Here is a 15983-nt window from a genome sequence, read left to right as displayed (position 1 = left end):
TGTGTGTGTGTGTGTGTGTGCTTGTGCGTGGTTTGTACACGGGTTGAGAGCAAACCTCGAACACAGGTTAACAAAATGAAAATAGTATCCCTGGTGTCGTCAACCACTGACACTGCCATGAGCATGTGGCTCTAACAATGCAAAGGCTTCCTTCCGGAACCCACCACAAGTCTGTATTAGTCACCGAGCTTTCATGCTTAGTTTTTCACCAGTAAAGTGCTTGTGCTATTTCTAGACCAAAGGGATTATTTTCCTCAAATACCAGATGCTTAGAATGTACACGAAACTCTCACCTGGTTCACAAGCCATGGGACAGATGAAGTGAGGAGATTGAGGATTGATTCTGTCTATAAAATGCTCCGCGTCACAGTGAGAAGTTTGTCTTTCTGTGTGACCTTCTACAGCTGATATTTAAAAATCGTGAAGATAGCTCTTACAACATCTCCTATTTTGAATATTTTCTATTTTTAGTAATGGAGAATCACGAATTGTGTAACTATTCATGCTGACAACAAAAAATAATGGAGGCTTCTGGGAATTTCATTCCATCTTCTTAGTAACAGATTTACTCTAAAAAATCTATGTAAGTCTTACATCTATTTTATGACCCCGTCGAAAAAATATTCTAGAAGTTCCAAATACTTAGATTTATTTAAATACCCAGTGTGGGTTTTCAAATGTAATGGTATTGATTTGCTTATTGATACTTGATTTTTTTTTTTAAATACTTCATTCAAAATCATGGATTTTTAAGAATAAAAATCTGAAAACCATTGAATTATGAAAAGCATTAGGAATCTGTCTCCTTACCTGGCCAGTTATTGTAGCATAATCTGGTACTGTATCACTATTTTAACAAGTCTATAAAGGCTTGCAACTTCCAGGGAGAATGCTTGAATGTTATATTTCTTGAATTCTGATGAGGTTCAATGCTTACCAAGGTAGCAATTACCTGCCTCCTGTATATATATATATATATATCCAGGTCATGGTACATTCTTTTTTTTTTTTTTTTTGGTTTTTCGAGACAGGGTTTCTCTGCGTAGCTTTGCGCCTTTCCTGGGACTCACTTGGTAGTCCAGGCTGGCCTCGAACTCACAGAGATCCGCCTGGCTCTGCTTCCCGAGTGCTGGGATTAAAGGCGTGCGCCACCACTGCCCGGCCATGGTACATTCTTAACCAACTCTGAAGCCCAGAAGTTTCTAGCTAAAGCTGATCTTTGGCAGATAAGAAAACAAAACAATAAATGAAAACAATAACAAAGCAGAAAATACTGGATAAGAGAGAATCTAATTTCCAGAACTATTACATCACTCAAGTCAAATGTGAAGTTTTTAAACCAAAATTTCAAGTCCTACCAAGAGGGGTTATAAGCCTGTAATCTCACCTAGTTGGGAGGTTGGGGCAGTTGGCTCATAAGTTCCAGTTAAAGGCTAGTCTGGGCAACTTAATGAGACCTTGTCTAAAAATAAAACGTAAAGAGAAGGGTCGGGGATAGATGCCACTTAGTGGTAGAGTACTTGTCTAGTATGCATGAGGTCCTGTGTTCAATCCCCCAAACTGTAATGTAATATATATACATTGGACAAGGACCCTACAATAGCTATTTTAAAGGTGTCCAAAGAAATAAAGGAAGGTGTGGAGATAAAGAAAGTAGTGTGTGGAGACGATGGAAAATATAAAAACAATCAGAAAAGGAGTGTTAGCACTGAAATGTCCAATAACTGAATTAAAGTTTCATTATAACAATTTATAAGACTTTTTGGCAGACAGGAGAAAATATACCTGCAGATATGAAGGCAGGGCAATGGAAACTATTGTCGGGAAAAAAAGAATAATACTGAGAGAAGTAACTAAAACTGAGAAATAGTACAGCAGACTAACATGATCTCGTGTTCCAAGAGAAGAAAGGACATGATAGCAAGTACAGTCCCAGATTTGATGAGTGACTCCCATGAACCTTCAAGAATTTCAGCAAAATTCAATTAACATGAGTTCTAGTAGTTCAAATTAAGTCAGCATAATCAAACATTTTGTGAGGAAAGACAAGACAGAGAATCTTGAAACCAGTAAGAGACAAGCACAGTGTCACATACACTGAGCCCTCTCTAAGATGACCATCAAGATTTTTATCCATTGGAGACCAGAACAATCAGGACAAGAAATTGCTGCAAGGAGTTTGTCGACCAAACTTTCCCATCTGGTCAAACTATCTTTTAAAAGTGATTCTGCAATTAAGTTTAAAAGAATTCATTACTATCTAACTTTTCTGAAGCATATTCAAGGGAATCTTCTTGGCTAAGAAAAAAAGACACTAAAACATTAACACCACAATATATGATATAATGATGATTTCAGTAAAACAGACACATGGGTAAATATAAAAGCTAATGTTATAAACAATGGGTTGTAATTCTATTATCCAGGTTCTTCAAATTTTAAGAATATAGAGTTTGAACTCCTAGTCTACAAGTAGTATTATCACAACTCTGATATTGACTTAATAGACTAAACTATTCAAATGAACAAGAAAGAATATCTGTACATGTTCAGTCATGGACCATTTTTGACAGATATATTTCATCCATGCTTGCAAGAACTATGGCTACAGGAAGATACTTGTACTTTAAATATAATATTCTCTAAGCAAAAGATAGAGACTAGCAGTAGATTAGAAATGCTTGTATAGTGTCAACAGTTGATCCATCTGCTTAATTTTTTTTTTATTTTACAATTCAGTTCTACATATCAGCCATGGATTCCCTTGTTCTCACCCTCCCACCCCTCTCCCCTTCCCCCCAGCCCACCCCCCATTCCTACCTCCTGCAGGGCAAAGCCTACCCCGAGGACTGAGATCAACCTGGTAGACTCAGTCCAGGCAGGTCCAGTCCCCTCCTCCCAGGCCGAGCCAAGCGACCCTGCATAAGCCCCAGGTTTCAAACAACCAACTCATGCAATGAGCACAGGACCTGGTCCCACTGCCTGGATGCCTCCCAAACAGATTAAGCCAATCAACTGTCTCACCCATTCAGAGGGCCTGATCAAGTTGGGGGCCCCTCAGCCATTGGTTCATAGTTCATGTGTTTCCATTCGTTTGGCTATTTTTCCCTGTGCTTTATCCAACCTTGATCTCAACAATTCTTGCTCATATAAACCATCCTCTTTCTCGCTAATTGGACTCTCGGAGCTCTACCTGGGGCCTATCCGTGGATCTCTGCATCCAGATTCCTCAGTCATTGGATGGGGTTTCTAGCACGACAATTAGGGTGTTTGGCCATCCCATCACCAGAGTAGGTCAGTTAGGGCTGTCTCTCAACCATTGTGGTGCTGACATAACTGGATATCAACAAGTAGAAGGCTGCAAATAGATCCATATCTATCACCGTGCACAAAACTTAAGTCCAAGTGGATCAAGGACCTCAACATAAATCCAGCTACTCTAAACCTGCTAGAAGAGAAAGTAGGAAGTAGTCTTGAACGCATTGGAATAGGAGATCACTTCCTAAATATAACACCAGTAACACAGACACCGAGAAAAACAATCAATCAATGGGACCTCTTGAAACTGAGAAGCTTTTGTAGAGCAAAGGATACGGTCAACAAGGCAAAGCGACAGCCTACAGAATGGGAAAAGGTCTTCACCAACCCGACATCTGACAGAGGACTGATATCCAGAATATATAAGGAACTGAAGAAATTAGACATCAAAATGCCTAACAGTCCAATTAAGAAATGGGCTATAGAACTAAACAGAGAATTCTCAACATCTGCTTAAATTTGAAGACACAAATTTCATAGATGTGAAAAAAGTGATTTTTTTCATTCACACAGTAACTAGAGGAAAGCATCCTGACTATTTTAATATCAGATACTACTGTCAGTAATCCCATAAAACTTAGAAGAGACAAAGAAGAATATTGTGAATAAAAATCCAATGCATGATAAACATTATACCCTTCCCAAGAGGCCATGATAACATGTGAAGCAAAGCCTAAATGAAAGGGACACGCAGTGACTTCACCAAGAATAGTTACAGAATTAAATACTCTTTAAGTATTAAACAGGTGTATTGTGTCAACCAAAACAAAGTCAAAGAAATGGAGTACTGTGAATATCAGTCTAATTAGACCAATAACATGCATACAGAACCTCTCACTTAGCAACTGCATACACATTCTTCTGAATGAAGACATTTTCCAGGATTGATATACTAGACAACAAATAAGATCTCAATAGATCTTAAAAAAAAAATGACTATCATACAATCAGACTGAAACACAATTAGAATTTGTAACAGGAAGGAAACAGTAAAATTTTCTAATCTGTGTGTAAGAGGGCAAAAACTCTCTTATAAAAGCAATACACAAAAGTCAGAAATTATCATATTATATAAGAAGTACTTAAACAAGAAGATAAAGACACAATATACCCAGACATTGGATACAATGACTGTTGCACCAGAATGGGATATTAACCAACAAGGAAGATCTTAAATCACAATCTAATTTTGTATCTTAATGGAATGAGAAAATGAGTAAATTATATTCAATCAAATTATACTATAAAATGAAATGGAGACTAGAAAGGCAATAGAGATAAATCAATGAAATAAAAATTATTCCTTGAAAAGATGAATACAATTGACAAATGTAACCAGATAGAGTAAGAATACAAGAGAGCAGCCACAGATTATTAACATCATAAGTGTCGGGATATTCTACAGAAACTAAAATTATTATAAACAATGACAAAGGTAAGTGCACCCAAACAAATTGGATTAACTAGATGAGCTGAAAATTTCATAGAAATAAAAAAAAAACAGCCAGCACTACACCATGAAGAAACACAAATTATAAGTAATCCCATAATTAATAAGGAGGTTGGATCAATAATCAAAAACTTCCCGACAAGCAGGTGTAGTAGCTAACTCTGATTACCCACCCACCCCCAACACACACAGAGAAGCTGAGGCATGAAAATTGCTTCAAGTTCAAGATCTGGACAACATTTCCAATTACCATAGCTTCAAAATTATACAATAATCAATACCAACTTAACCACAGATGTAAAATACTTTTCTACTAAAATAACATAACAATGTTAAAAGAAATCAAAGACATAAATAGAAACAGCTCATGTGGTTAAGATGACAGTGTAGGGTTTAAATTCAGTGTATTCTCTACCAAAGTCTAACTGATGCTTTTTCAGAATTAAAAAAATTCTTAACATTTATGTGGAATTACAAGGAATCATACATAGAAAAATTAAAAGTCATGAAATAAAATCATAGGGGAAAATTCTCAATACTGAGTAGGCCATTGCTTTCTTGTGAATTACACAAGTAACAGGGATTCAAAGAAAAAGGTAAGCAAAGAGAATTTCATAAAAATAAGTTTTGTGCATTAGAGGACATATCAAAATGTAGTTGTAAGAAGCTGCCATGTGAGGTTCGTGCTGGATTCCAATTCATAGTCATACTTGGAGTAGAGCAGGTCTTCAGTTCATACTCTCTGCTTTCTGTCTTGGGTACCTTTTGCTGTGTGGCAGTTTTTCCATTGCAGGAGGTTGTATAGGTGGTTAGTGTTAACTGTCCACTTGACAGGTTCTAAAATCAACTGGGAGATGGGCCTTGGGGCATGGCTGTGTGTGTAGTGGGGCTGTCCTTGATTAAGTCAGTTGATATGGGAAGACCCATCTTAATTCTGTGGCTGATATGTAAAATTAAATTAATTATAAAATTTAAAAAAACAAAATGCTTAAAACAAAACAAACAAAAAATTATGGGTGGTACCTGGGCTCTATATGTGGAGAGAATCAAGTTGAACAGTGGCATGTTTATGTTCATTGTTCTCTGCCCATGATTATGAATGTGATGTGACAAGCCCCCTAAGCTCCTGCCTCTGTAACTCCCATGCAACCGTGGACTCTACCCTGGAACTATAAGCTAAAATAATCTCTTCTTAAGTTGCTTTTCTTGGGTTACTTTATGACAACAACAGAAAAGAAACAAAAATAGTTGCTTATTTAAACACCTACTCCGCTGTCACATAACCAGTAACATCCAAATATAGTTTCTAGATTTCTTTTGTCCCCTCCTAAAACTGTGGATGTTATTATCCCAGCTCGTGTATCTGTATTATGTACTCCAAATGTTCTCTCCTCCCAAGGATAAAGATCAATGTTAAAAACATTAGGTCACGGTTGTCCCGAAATTCACACATAGGATTTCAAATTTGAATTCGCTACCTTGAATGAATTGCCAATATTTGAAAATTGGTATATGTCACAGAAAATCTGGGTGTTTCTGTTTGGAATGTAAATGAACTTTGACTTGCCCTCTACTCTCCATTAGCCCCGACAGGCTTCCTGCCAAGGTCCATGACTTATGGCAGTCATCATTTTATGATCTTCTCCTTTTCTAACGCAAATTGCCTGCTTTGAAGTCTATTTGGTATTTTCAACTATTTTTGTCTGAAAATATTAAGTTGAGATTAATACTACCGGTAATATACTTTCAGTGCATAAAGGCAAGTATTGGGGAAGATAAAAAAATTAGGAAGTTGATCAAATGGTTCACAGTATCAAGTCATGAAAATGATTGACATTTGTTCAAATTTGCTTTTAAGGCAACCATGTCCCAGGTCAGACAAGTGGGACTGCTGGCTGCTGGGTGTCAGCCATGGAACAAAGATGTGTGTGCTGCCAACGGAGACCGGTTTGCATACTGCGCAACTCTGGCCATCTATATATACCAGGTCGAACAGCATGGGTTATTTCAATTTATGATTCTAGTGCATACAATTACTATTTAATTCATGTTTACATTAGCTCTATGTAGTATGAGAAATTATAATTTAAATGATATTTGTATTTTCCCTTTGAATATTTATATTAGCAGGGTAAATTATACCACTAAACAATAACATTAATCTTAATTAAGTGTAAGGTTTTAAATGTCATCTAAAGTGCTTTGAAAATTATGGTACATGAAGAGAAAAATGTTAAAATCTACTTTTAGGGGCTGAAGGAATGACTCACTGTTTAAGAACACTTACTGCTCTGCCAAAGGATCCAAGTTTATTCTCCAGACCCCACATCAGACAGCTAACAACTGACTGTAACTCCTGATTCAGGAGATCTGATGCCCTTCTCTGATCTCCCTGGGCACTGTGTTCATATGCCCACACCCAGACACAAACACACACACACACACACACACACACACACACAAATTTAAAAAATAATAAAATTCTTTTCAGAGACTGTTTATTAAATAGTTCCTGGTATCAGTGCACACTAACTATATAGCTAAAGTGAAATAATCTATCACATTCTAGATATAGCAATAATTTGTTCTCATATTTTTCTGTGTTATTAGGTGGTATTTTTTTCTACCTGGCATTAGAATTTGGTATAACTGTTCAATTACAATGAAGAAAATATGTTAGACTAAATTATTCAAATAGTTTATGATCCCTACCAACATAAGAGGTCTCATAATACTCGTTTTTATGTGGTTGCTGGGAATTGAACTCAGGACCTCTGAACAGTCGGTGCTCTTAACCTCTGAGCCATCTCTCCAGCCTCGTTTTTAAAATAATTTATTTGCTTGTATTTTGTGTACATTGGTGTTTTGCCCACATGTATATCTACCTGTGTGAGGGTGCCAGATCCCCTGGAACTGGAGTTACAGACAGTTATGAGCTGCCATGTGGGTTCTGGGAATCGAACCCAGGTCCTCTGGAAGAGCAGCCAGTGCTCTTAACCACTGAGCCATCCCTCCAGCCCCTCTTATAATAGGAATTTTTAATAAATTAACATTCTACACTGTGCTAGTTAAGTCAGTGAAGATTACTGGTCTACAACATTGCTTATTCATATATCTTAGTATATAAATATTTCTGCTGAACCTCTATATAGAGCACATTTGTTTGTTGGACTCATTGGGGACATTCACAGTATTGCTACAGATAGTTTACATTGCTACCAATTTTTAAATTTAAAAATGTAATAGCCTACACAAAATAAACAATTATGCAAACAGGACAACTTACAATTGCCAGATGTAAACATTCATGTTATCAAAGTTGTACAAGAAAAGCTATAATTAAGGAAAGAGAAAAACTTAGGGAAATGAAGTCTTTGAAAATGACTAGGTCATTACTCAAAATTTTATATACCAAGATATTCACTGTAGCTTTATTAGTAAGGCAAAAAGGAAAAGTTCTTGAAGTGCTAAGCAGTAGCATAGTGTTATTCCAGTGTTTCCTGAATCCTGACATTAGAAACGCAACTCTGACCAAATGAGGCGGATCCTCTGTATAGACCCTGTGCTCTCCCTAAGTGTGTGAGCCTGAGGGGTCCTACCTAATAAGAAAGCAATTCAGGAAGTGGGACATGGAATAGGAAGCATACAACAGGACAGAGTCTTACAGGCTAGGCTTTTTGTTTTGTTTTCTTTTGGGTTTTTTTTTTTTTTTTTTTTTTTTTTGCGGGGGGCGGGGGGTTAGGGGGGTGGCATTGTGAATTTAAGGTCTGAAAACATGTTTCTGAGGAGTGGTTTTTGAACTCATATTCTGGGATGGTGAATGAATAATAATGAGAAAATCAGCGAGGAAAGCATTAGAGGCCAAGGGAACAAGGAGACAGAAGCTTGATCATGTAGGAAACTATATTCTATGTTAGCAAGTAGTGTCTCAATGAAGGTACAAGACATAATAAATTAAAGTGATTAATTCCAGCAGTAATAATTAATGGAGGCACTTATACATACAAACACAAAAAACCCAATGATGTATAGGGTCTATTACACCATTAATAGTTTAAGAATGAATAGCTGAACCATTTCCGAGAGAGAAAGAGGGAGAGAGAACCTAGAGGCCAAGCGAGCTGCGGCCCAAATGGCAATTATATAGGAAGGAAGCTGGGGGAGGGGAGTGAGGCTCCTGGGCTGCTGAAGTTTAGGGTGGGGGCAGGGTGAGAAGTGCCCCGTGGAGCCTGGACTCTTCACCAGGTACCGCTGGAGGACAAACCGGCACTTTGGTATGCTAATAGGCACCCCGGAGTTAGCCATTTGTCAGGAGTTTCTTTGGGACCCAACAGTCACATTCAGAGAAAGGGAGCCGCTGTTGACCCCACCAGGTTCCAGTGCATTATCCTAATCCAGAGCTCCTACAGATAGTCCTGGTTAAAGTAAATAGGACACGGACATGGACGGACACACACACACACACACACACACACACACACACACACACACACACACTCAAAACCATGCATCTAGAGGACCTTAGGGAGGAGGTGGAGTTGAGTTGATAGGTTGGGGAGGGGGGAGTAAGAGAGTGTAGTGGGAGACAATAACCAGAATGCATCAACACATGCCTAAGACAGTCAGGGAAATGCTTTTTTTCTTTTTCTTTTTTTGGGTTTGCTTTTTAGGTTTTTGTTTTTTGTTTTTGTTTTTCGAGACAGGGTTTCTCTGTGTAGTTTTGGTGCCTGTCTTGGATCTTGCTGTATAGACCAGGCTGGCCTCGAACTCGCAGAGATCTGGAGTTAAAGGTGTGTGCCACAGCCACCCTGTGGGAAATGCATTTTAAGAAAAGAAACACCTTTAATATTTTGGAGAATTGCTTTTGAGCATCACTGAAAACTTCTAAAAGTTGTTATAAACAGATTAAGTGTTTTCTTTTTAAATAACTTTAAAATAAACTTAAAAGCCTATTCATGTTTTTCTGTTAAAGAACAGTTGATTTATTTAACCTAATTTTTATTCAAACATCTGAAATGTTTTAAAAGATTCTAAATCAAAGGGGTTTTTATATTTCATAAAATATATTGATGAAAATGTAATAAAATTATACAATATACATGTTTATAATGTAAACATTTTACTACTTCTAATATAAAATCTTTGCTTTCTCAGTTTTTTTTTTTCAAACGGTTTCTTTAAGCTTACTGAATTCAGTTGAATGAAAACCAAGGCATGAATTGAATTCATATTTATTTTTATGCAAACCAGTATTTCTTTGCATAGTTTCTGTTTTGTATAGTATGATTTCTAATTGGGAATGTACTATTTAAAAAGGAGAATTGAACGGCTTGACGTGCTTCATTTTAGTTGGATCACCGTTATAATGAATTCAAACTTCATGCAATTATGTCAGAACATAAAAAGACAATCACGGCAATCTCTTGGTGTCCACATAACCCTGACCTGTTTGCAAGTGGCAGTACTGACAACTTAGTGATCATCTGGAATGTTGCAGAGCAAAAAGTCATTGCTAAACTCGACAACATCAAAGGTATACTTATAAAGTTTATTTTACCAAGTAAACTATCTTTATTTCAATTTGTTTAATTAGTTCAGATTTTAAAACAGTATTCAAAATTTTTAGTAGTAACATGTCTAAGAAATGCATTTCATGCCGTGGCAGGTGCATGGGTACAAAACTGAAATAGAATTTCCCAAAATAAAACTCCGAAGAGGATGTTATTAACTAAGAATGTAGCCAATTACAAATAATTTCAATGTGAAAATTTAGTATGAAAATTTCCAGAATAAATATTCAAACAAAACTAGGAAAAATTAATTAGGTAAGTTGCCTGTTCATTGGGGTATTCCAATCTTTGACACATATGGATGATAATATGCAGATAATGTGCATCTACATGATGTACTGCTGAGCATGTTTTGTGACCTTATTTGTGCTTTCATAGAGATGAAAACTTGTTTCAACAAACAGATCTTTGGGAATTGGATAATCACAATCCTATTTTACTCAACATTGGGCTTTAATTTTACCTATATTGATGATATAATTAAATAACCATTTTATGTTCAATATCATAGTTCACTTTATTTTTCAGTACCAATGATAATTCGATGATTATTTATAGTGTGTATGGTGTTTCTAGATAGAATGTCAATATTCAGTTTCTTTTAAAAGTATTAAACTTTTAAACTATTGCACTAGTTTAATTTTGTTCAAATTTTCTTTATTATACTCTAACGTGTACTTGCAAAATTATCCCTGTGTTTTCTGTAGCAACACAGCCTTTTTAAATTTTTAGCCATATTTAATACATTTAGTATATTGCCTTTTCAATTTATGCCATTAAAAATGTTTTTAAAAGTTCAGTGAAAGGAATTGATTTTGTTATTCAAATGTTGTTTTAAGGTATTTTCCAAATTATAGGAATTCGAAATGCAAATAGTGGATTTTACTTCTTAATTCATGTAATCTGTTTTTTATCACTTTGAATAACCAGTAATTAGGTAGTGAGCAGAGTTCGCTCCACCCTCTGAGAAAGATATTTATAAAGCCAGATGTTTAGCGAACATCTATTAATATAGTTGACAGTTTTTCTTTGAGTTTTTAGTATATCACTGAGGAGAAAAATCCATTGTGACATAAAAACAGCCATTTGTGGCCTTTGTCAGGAGTTTTCATATATCTCCATATTTTCCGATGATCACTGTTAATCAAAAGTCCTATTCTAGTATTGTTTACAGTAATAACAATACATATACCCAATACTTTCTATTTTTGTAAATGATCTTATAGAACATAGAAAACTGCTTGCAATTAATTTTATATTTTATGGTAAAAAATTAATGGTTTGTGATGCTAACACAGAATCTGTATTAGCCTATGTTTGAAAATAACAACTTTAATGAACTTTGGAAGTACTATTATTATTATTATCTTTCTTTGTCAATTATAATTTATTATTATTATTATTATTATCATCTGTCTTTGTCAAGGAGTCATAATAGACCCTTATGTGAATCTAACGTATTTGTGCGGGGAGACTGCTTTAGTTCATTTAGCCATAGTTCCCCATGTCTCTGGATATATACTTAAAAGGACTTCATCACTGACATTTGTAGAAAACTTAAATGATTGTAGTAATAGTGTGGATACATTTTAATTTAATTTTTGCTGTGAAAATTGTCAAAGACTTATTGATAACTCCTCCATGTTATTTTATTTCCAAATACTTTCCCAATTTGAAAGCTTTAATACTTTATCTAGAAATATTTAACAATTGTTATTTTTTACAATATTTTAACTTGCACATACAGTATTGGCCCTGGATGTTTTTCATTTTTATTTTCTTTTCTTCCCTAGTAAATTAGTCTGTCTAGTGGAAAAATGAGTGTTAGACTCACCCAATTATTAAATGTTAAAGTTGTCAGCAGCTCTACACAGTAACATATTGAGTAACCCTACATATTTCATATATAAAATACGCTGGGTTAAATGAATTGGTATTCTCTAAGTATATTCCCCATAGTTTTAAAGATTATCTTGTAAGTACAGTTCCCAATTAAGAAGTTGATTGTTTTTAAAATAATGAAATAATCCTTATATTTCCATTTTTATAAGTGCACAATGCAAACAACAGTTGTACGAATCTTATGCACATCTTTCTGTTGCATGTGTTTGCATTTAATTTCTTCCAGGGACACCTGCTTGTCTCGGCTGGTGCTGGAACACAGATGATGCTGTGGCCTTTGTTTCCCAGAAAGGTCCTCTGCTCATTTGGACCATCTCGGGACCAAACAGTGGAGTGTCCGTACACAAAGAAGCTCATAGTTTTGTGTCCGATATCTGTATATTTAGATGGCACACCCAAAAGAAGGGAAAAGTTGCATTTGGTCATATTGATGGAAGCATATCAATTTTTCAGCCTGGTAAGTATTTAATTATCTTGATCTCATCTGTTTTTCTTAGCAAATATAATTCTTATTCATATGCCTGTATTAGTCTGAGAATAAACAACTTTAAAAAAGAAAAGGTTTATTTTGGCTCAGTTTGGCTCACAATGTGGGAGGTTCCTGTCTCTGATCCATCATCCTCATTGTGTTGAGCCTGTGTGAGCATACTACCAGTTACAACATACAACAGGAAAATCTTATTAATCATTTATTGATTGTGAAAAAGAGAAGAGGAAGGGAAGTTAATCCCATTATTCCCTTCAAAGGCATGTTCCTAGTGACCTAAAACCTCCAGTAAATCAGCTTTTTAAAAATATTTTTCTTAGCCAGGAAAGATGCAAAACTACACAGAGAAACCCTGTCTCAAAAATAAATAAATAAATAATTTTATTTTTGATCCAGAACCTGATTTGTTTGTTTGTTTGTTTTTCGAGACAGGGTTTCTCTGTGTAGTTTTGGTGCCTGTCCTGGATCTCGCCCTGTAGACCAGGCTGACCTGGAACTCACAGAGATCTACCTGGCTCTGCCTCCCAAGTGCTGGGATTAAAGGCGTGTACTACTACCACCCAACCAGAACCTGATTTTTCAAGATGCCATCTACGACCTCCCACTCCTTGTCACCAGCACCACAAGCTGTGGACCAAACCTTCTACACATGAGCCCTTGGGGGGCTCTCCAGACTCCAAATTAGAGCAGTGCTGAAAGTCCAATTGCCCAGAATGTTAGGATTATCCAGATTGTGCTGAGTCCTAATGTTCATTTGAAGCAAATTTTACTGAAAAGCATGAAATTCCCCTTCTATCTTCTGTGCGGAACTTTCTTTTAATCAACTCCAGTCAATCATTTGTCTTTGTTTGGAATTTTCAGATCAGTCTTTTATATCTGTACATTTATGGAAAATAAGTCAAATGAACAAGAATTTTCATCCGGGAGGTATAACAGTTTTCTAATACTCTCCACAGATGATTTACCTTTTGATAGAGATACTGCAATACCACGTTCTTTATCAAAGATATCACCCCTTACAGAGAAAGGGACAGTGAAGCTTTGAACGCCTAGTTACTTAACTGGACTGACTAGGCCTGTTATGAACTATTGTCAGGTTTATATTCACTTTAAAATTTAGGTGATAATAAAACATAATTTTATTATTTTGTTATTGCTCTTTCAAGAATGAAATAATTAAAAATACCTTATGTTTAACTTTTCTAACATTAATAAAAAAATTAAAACTGATTGGGGAAAGTTTTCTTTATGAGTATAAATTTTATTTGTTGCTTTTATCGTTTTCCCCTTATGGCCACAGTGAATTGTGTAAACTTCCATGATTTCTTTACTCTTCTCTTTAACCATCGGATCTCAAAATCCGAAATTTAACAGTTATATGCTATATCACCTTCAATTTTTCAACACCAACTTTCCCTGACTACTGTTTTTAATGTAGAAGCTGCTACACTTCTATCACAAGATTTTCTTCCTGTCTGATAGGCCAAGAAACTCGATTTTATAAATGAAACATAACATCAGTGTAGCCGGAAGATTTCTCTGGTCTCTCCCAGCCCCAAGGTCCCACAGCCGCTTATAAAATAATCATTCAGAGGCTTAATATTAATTACCAATTGTACAGCCTATGGCAGGCTTCTTGCTAGCTGGCTCTTATAACTTGACCCATTTCTATTAATCTATAAGTTGCCATGTGGCTGTGGCTTACCAGTACTTTCACATCTTTCTTCTCTTGGCAGTGCTGGTGTCTCTCTCCCCTCTCTTTTCTTCTTCCTGTCTCTCTCTCCAGTATCCTGCCTAGCTATAACCTGCCCTGCCATAGGCCACACAGCCTTATTTATCAACCAATCAAAGCAACACATATTCACAGCATACAGAAAGACATCCCACAGCACATCAGTAGCACATATCAATGAAAATATCAGCTATATTCTTCTGATGACTGGCCACAAAACTTTATGGATTCATTTTTTTCTATTCCTTACAATAAAAACACAAGGATCCCAGAAAAGATGTGATGAATGTAATCCATTATCATTTAAAACAACATGATTCAGACATATCCAACTCAAGCCTGTGAATTTTGTAAATGGTAATGTCTTTTTGAAATGCACGAAGCTTAGACACACCTGACAGCATTCACAATTCAAATTCTCCCATTTTGTTTCCATGGTTTCAATTTTTTTACATACTAAGATACTTTTGAAAGAAAACAAAATTAACTGGCACAAACAAATACCCACATTTCTTAAGAAATAGTCTTTGGCTAATAAGTCCTTTTTTTAAATAACTCTTTCAATTTTATGACTGTTATGCACATCACTTTCTATCACACCAAATAGGCAGTTAAGAAGTACTTATTTGGATAAATAAAATGTAATTTTTTTCTTTGTGCGTGTATGTGGGGAGTGTGTGCATATGTCTGTATGTGTGTAGGAGTGTGTGTGTGTGTGTGTGTGTGTGTGTGTGTGTGTGTGTGTGTGTGTGTGGTATGTTCAAGTCCCCATCTGTACATGAAGGATAAAAGACAAAATCAGATATCTTTCTTAATTACCCCACCACCTTATTTGGAGACAGAGTCTCTCACTGAACGATGTGGTCACTATTGGCCAGTCTAGCCCTGCCCTGCCCAACTTTAACTCTAGGTGCTAGGGATCCAAACTCTGGTCTTATCCTCACATAGCAAACACTTTACTGCCTAAGGCCATCTCTCCAGCATTAAACCTATTTTTATTTTAATATACAAAGTAGATAAAGCTAAATGAATAAAATCACGCATCCATTTTCTGTGAGTATATAAGTAAAATTCTGAATAAAATACTACCTATTTAAGATAAGCAGTGTATTTTAAAAATAACATGGTTTTGTGAGCTTAAAGCTGAAATAATAAGATATTAAATTCACTTTGTAAGTAAATAGTTGATGTAACTAAGGGATATTAACTTGTTTTTACTTTTGTGTTCTGATTTGTTGAAAAGAACATATAATTATGAGACTGAAACAAGAGTGATTGTATAGTTTTTTGTTGTTTTGTTTTTGATGTGTGTGTTCCTGGGGGGGGGGCAAGCACATGTATGAGTGTGTGTGTGAGTGCGTGTGTGTGTGTGTGTGTGTGTGTGTGTGTGTGCATGTGTACATTTGCAGATACACATTTGTGTGCAGGTGCATGTGCACATGTATCTGTGTGGAGGCCAGAGAAGAGTTTCAGGCATCATTCCTCAATAACGCCATGTTCTTAACTTTTGAGACAGTCTGTCAC

General features: G+C 35.9%; 1 protein-coding gene across 1 annotated transcript in view; it reads left to right on the top strand.

Moving 5' to 3' along the window:
- Wdr17 (WD repeat domain 17) overlaps nt 1-15983 on the top strand; it is a 124895-nt gene that overhangs the window by 7819 nt on the left and 101093 nt on the right. The window contains 3 exon segments of the mRNA XM_037211745.1: nt 6627-6755; nt 10118-10301; nt 12467-12697. Of these exon segments, the coding sequence (XP_037067640.1) occupies nt 6627-6755; nt 10118-10301; nt 12467-12697 (544 nt within the window).

The sequence above is a fragment of the Peromyscus leucopus genome, chromosome 17, assembly GCF_004664715.2.
Source record: "Peromyscus leucopus breed LL Stock chromosome 17, UCI_PerLeu_2.1, whole genome shotgun sequence".
In the NCBI taxonomy this organism is placed as follows: domain Eukaryota; kingdom Metazoa; phylum Chordata; class Mammalia; order Rodentia; family Cricetidae; genus Peromyscus; species Peromyscus leucopus.
Note: the sequence above shows the minus strand (reverse complement) of the source record. Positions and strands in the feature narration are given on the sequence as shown.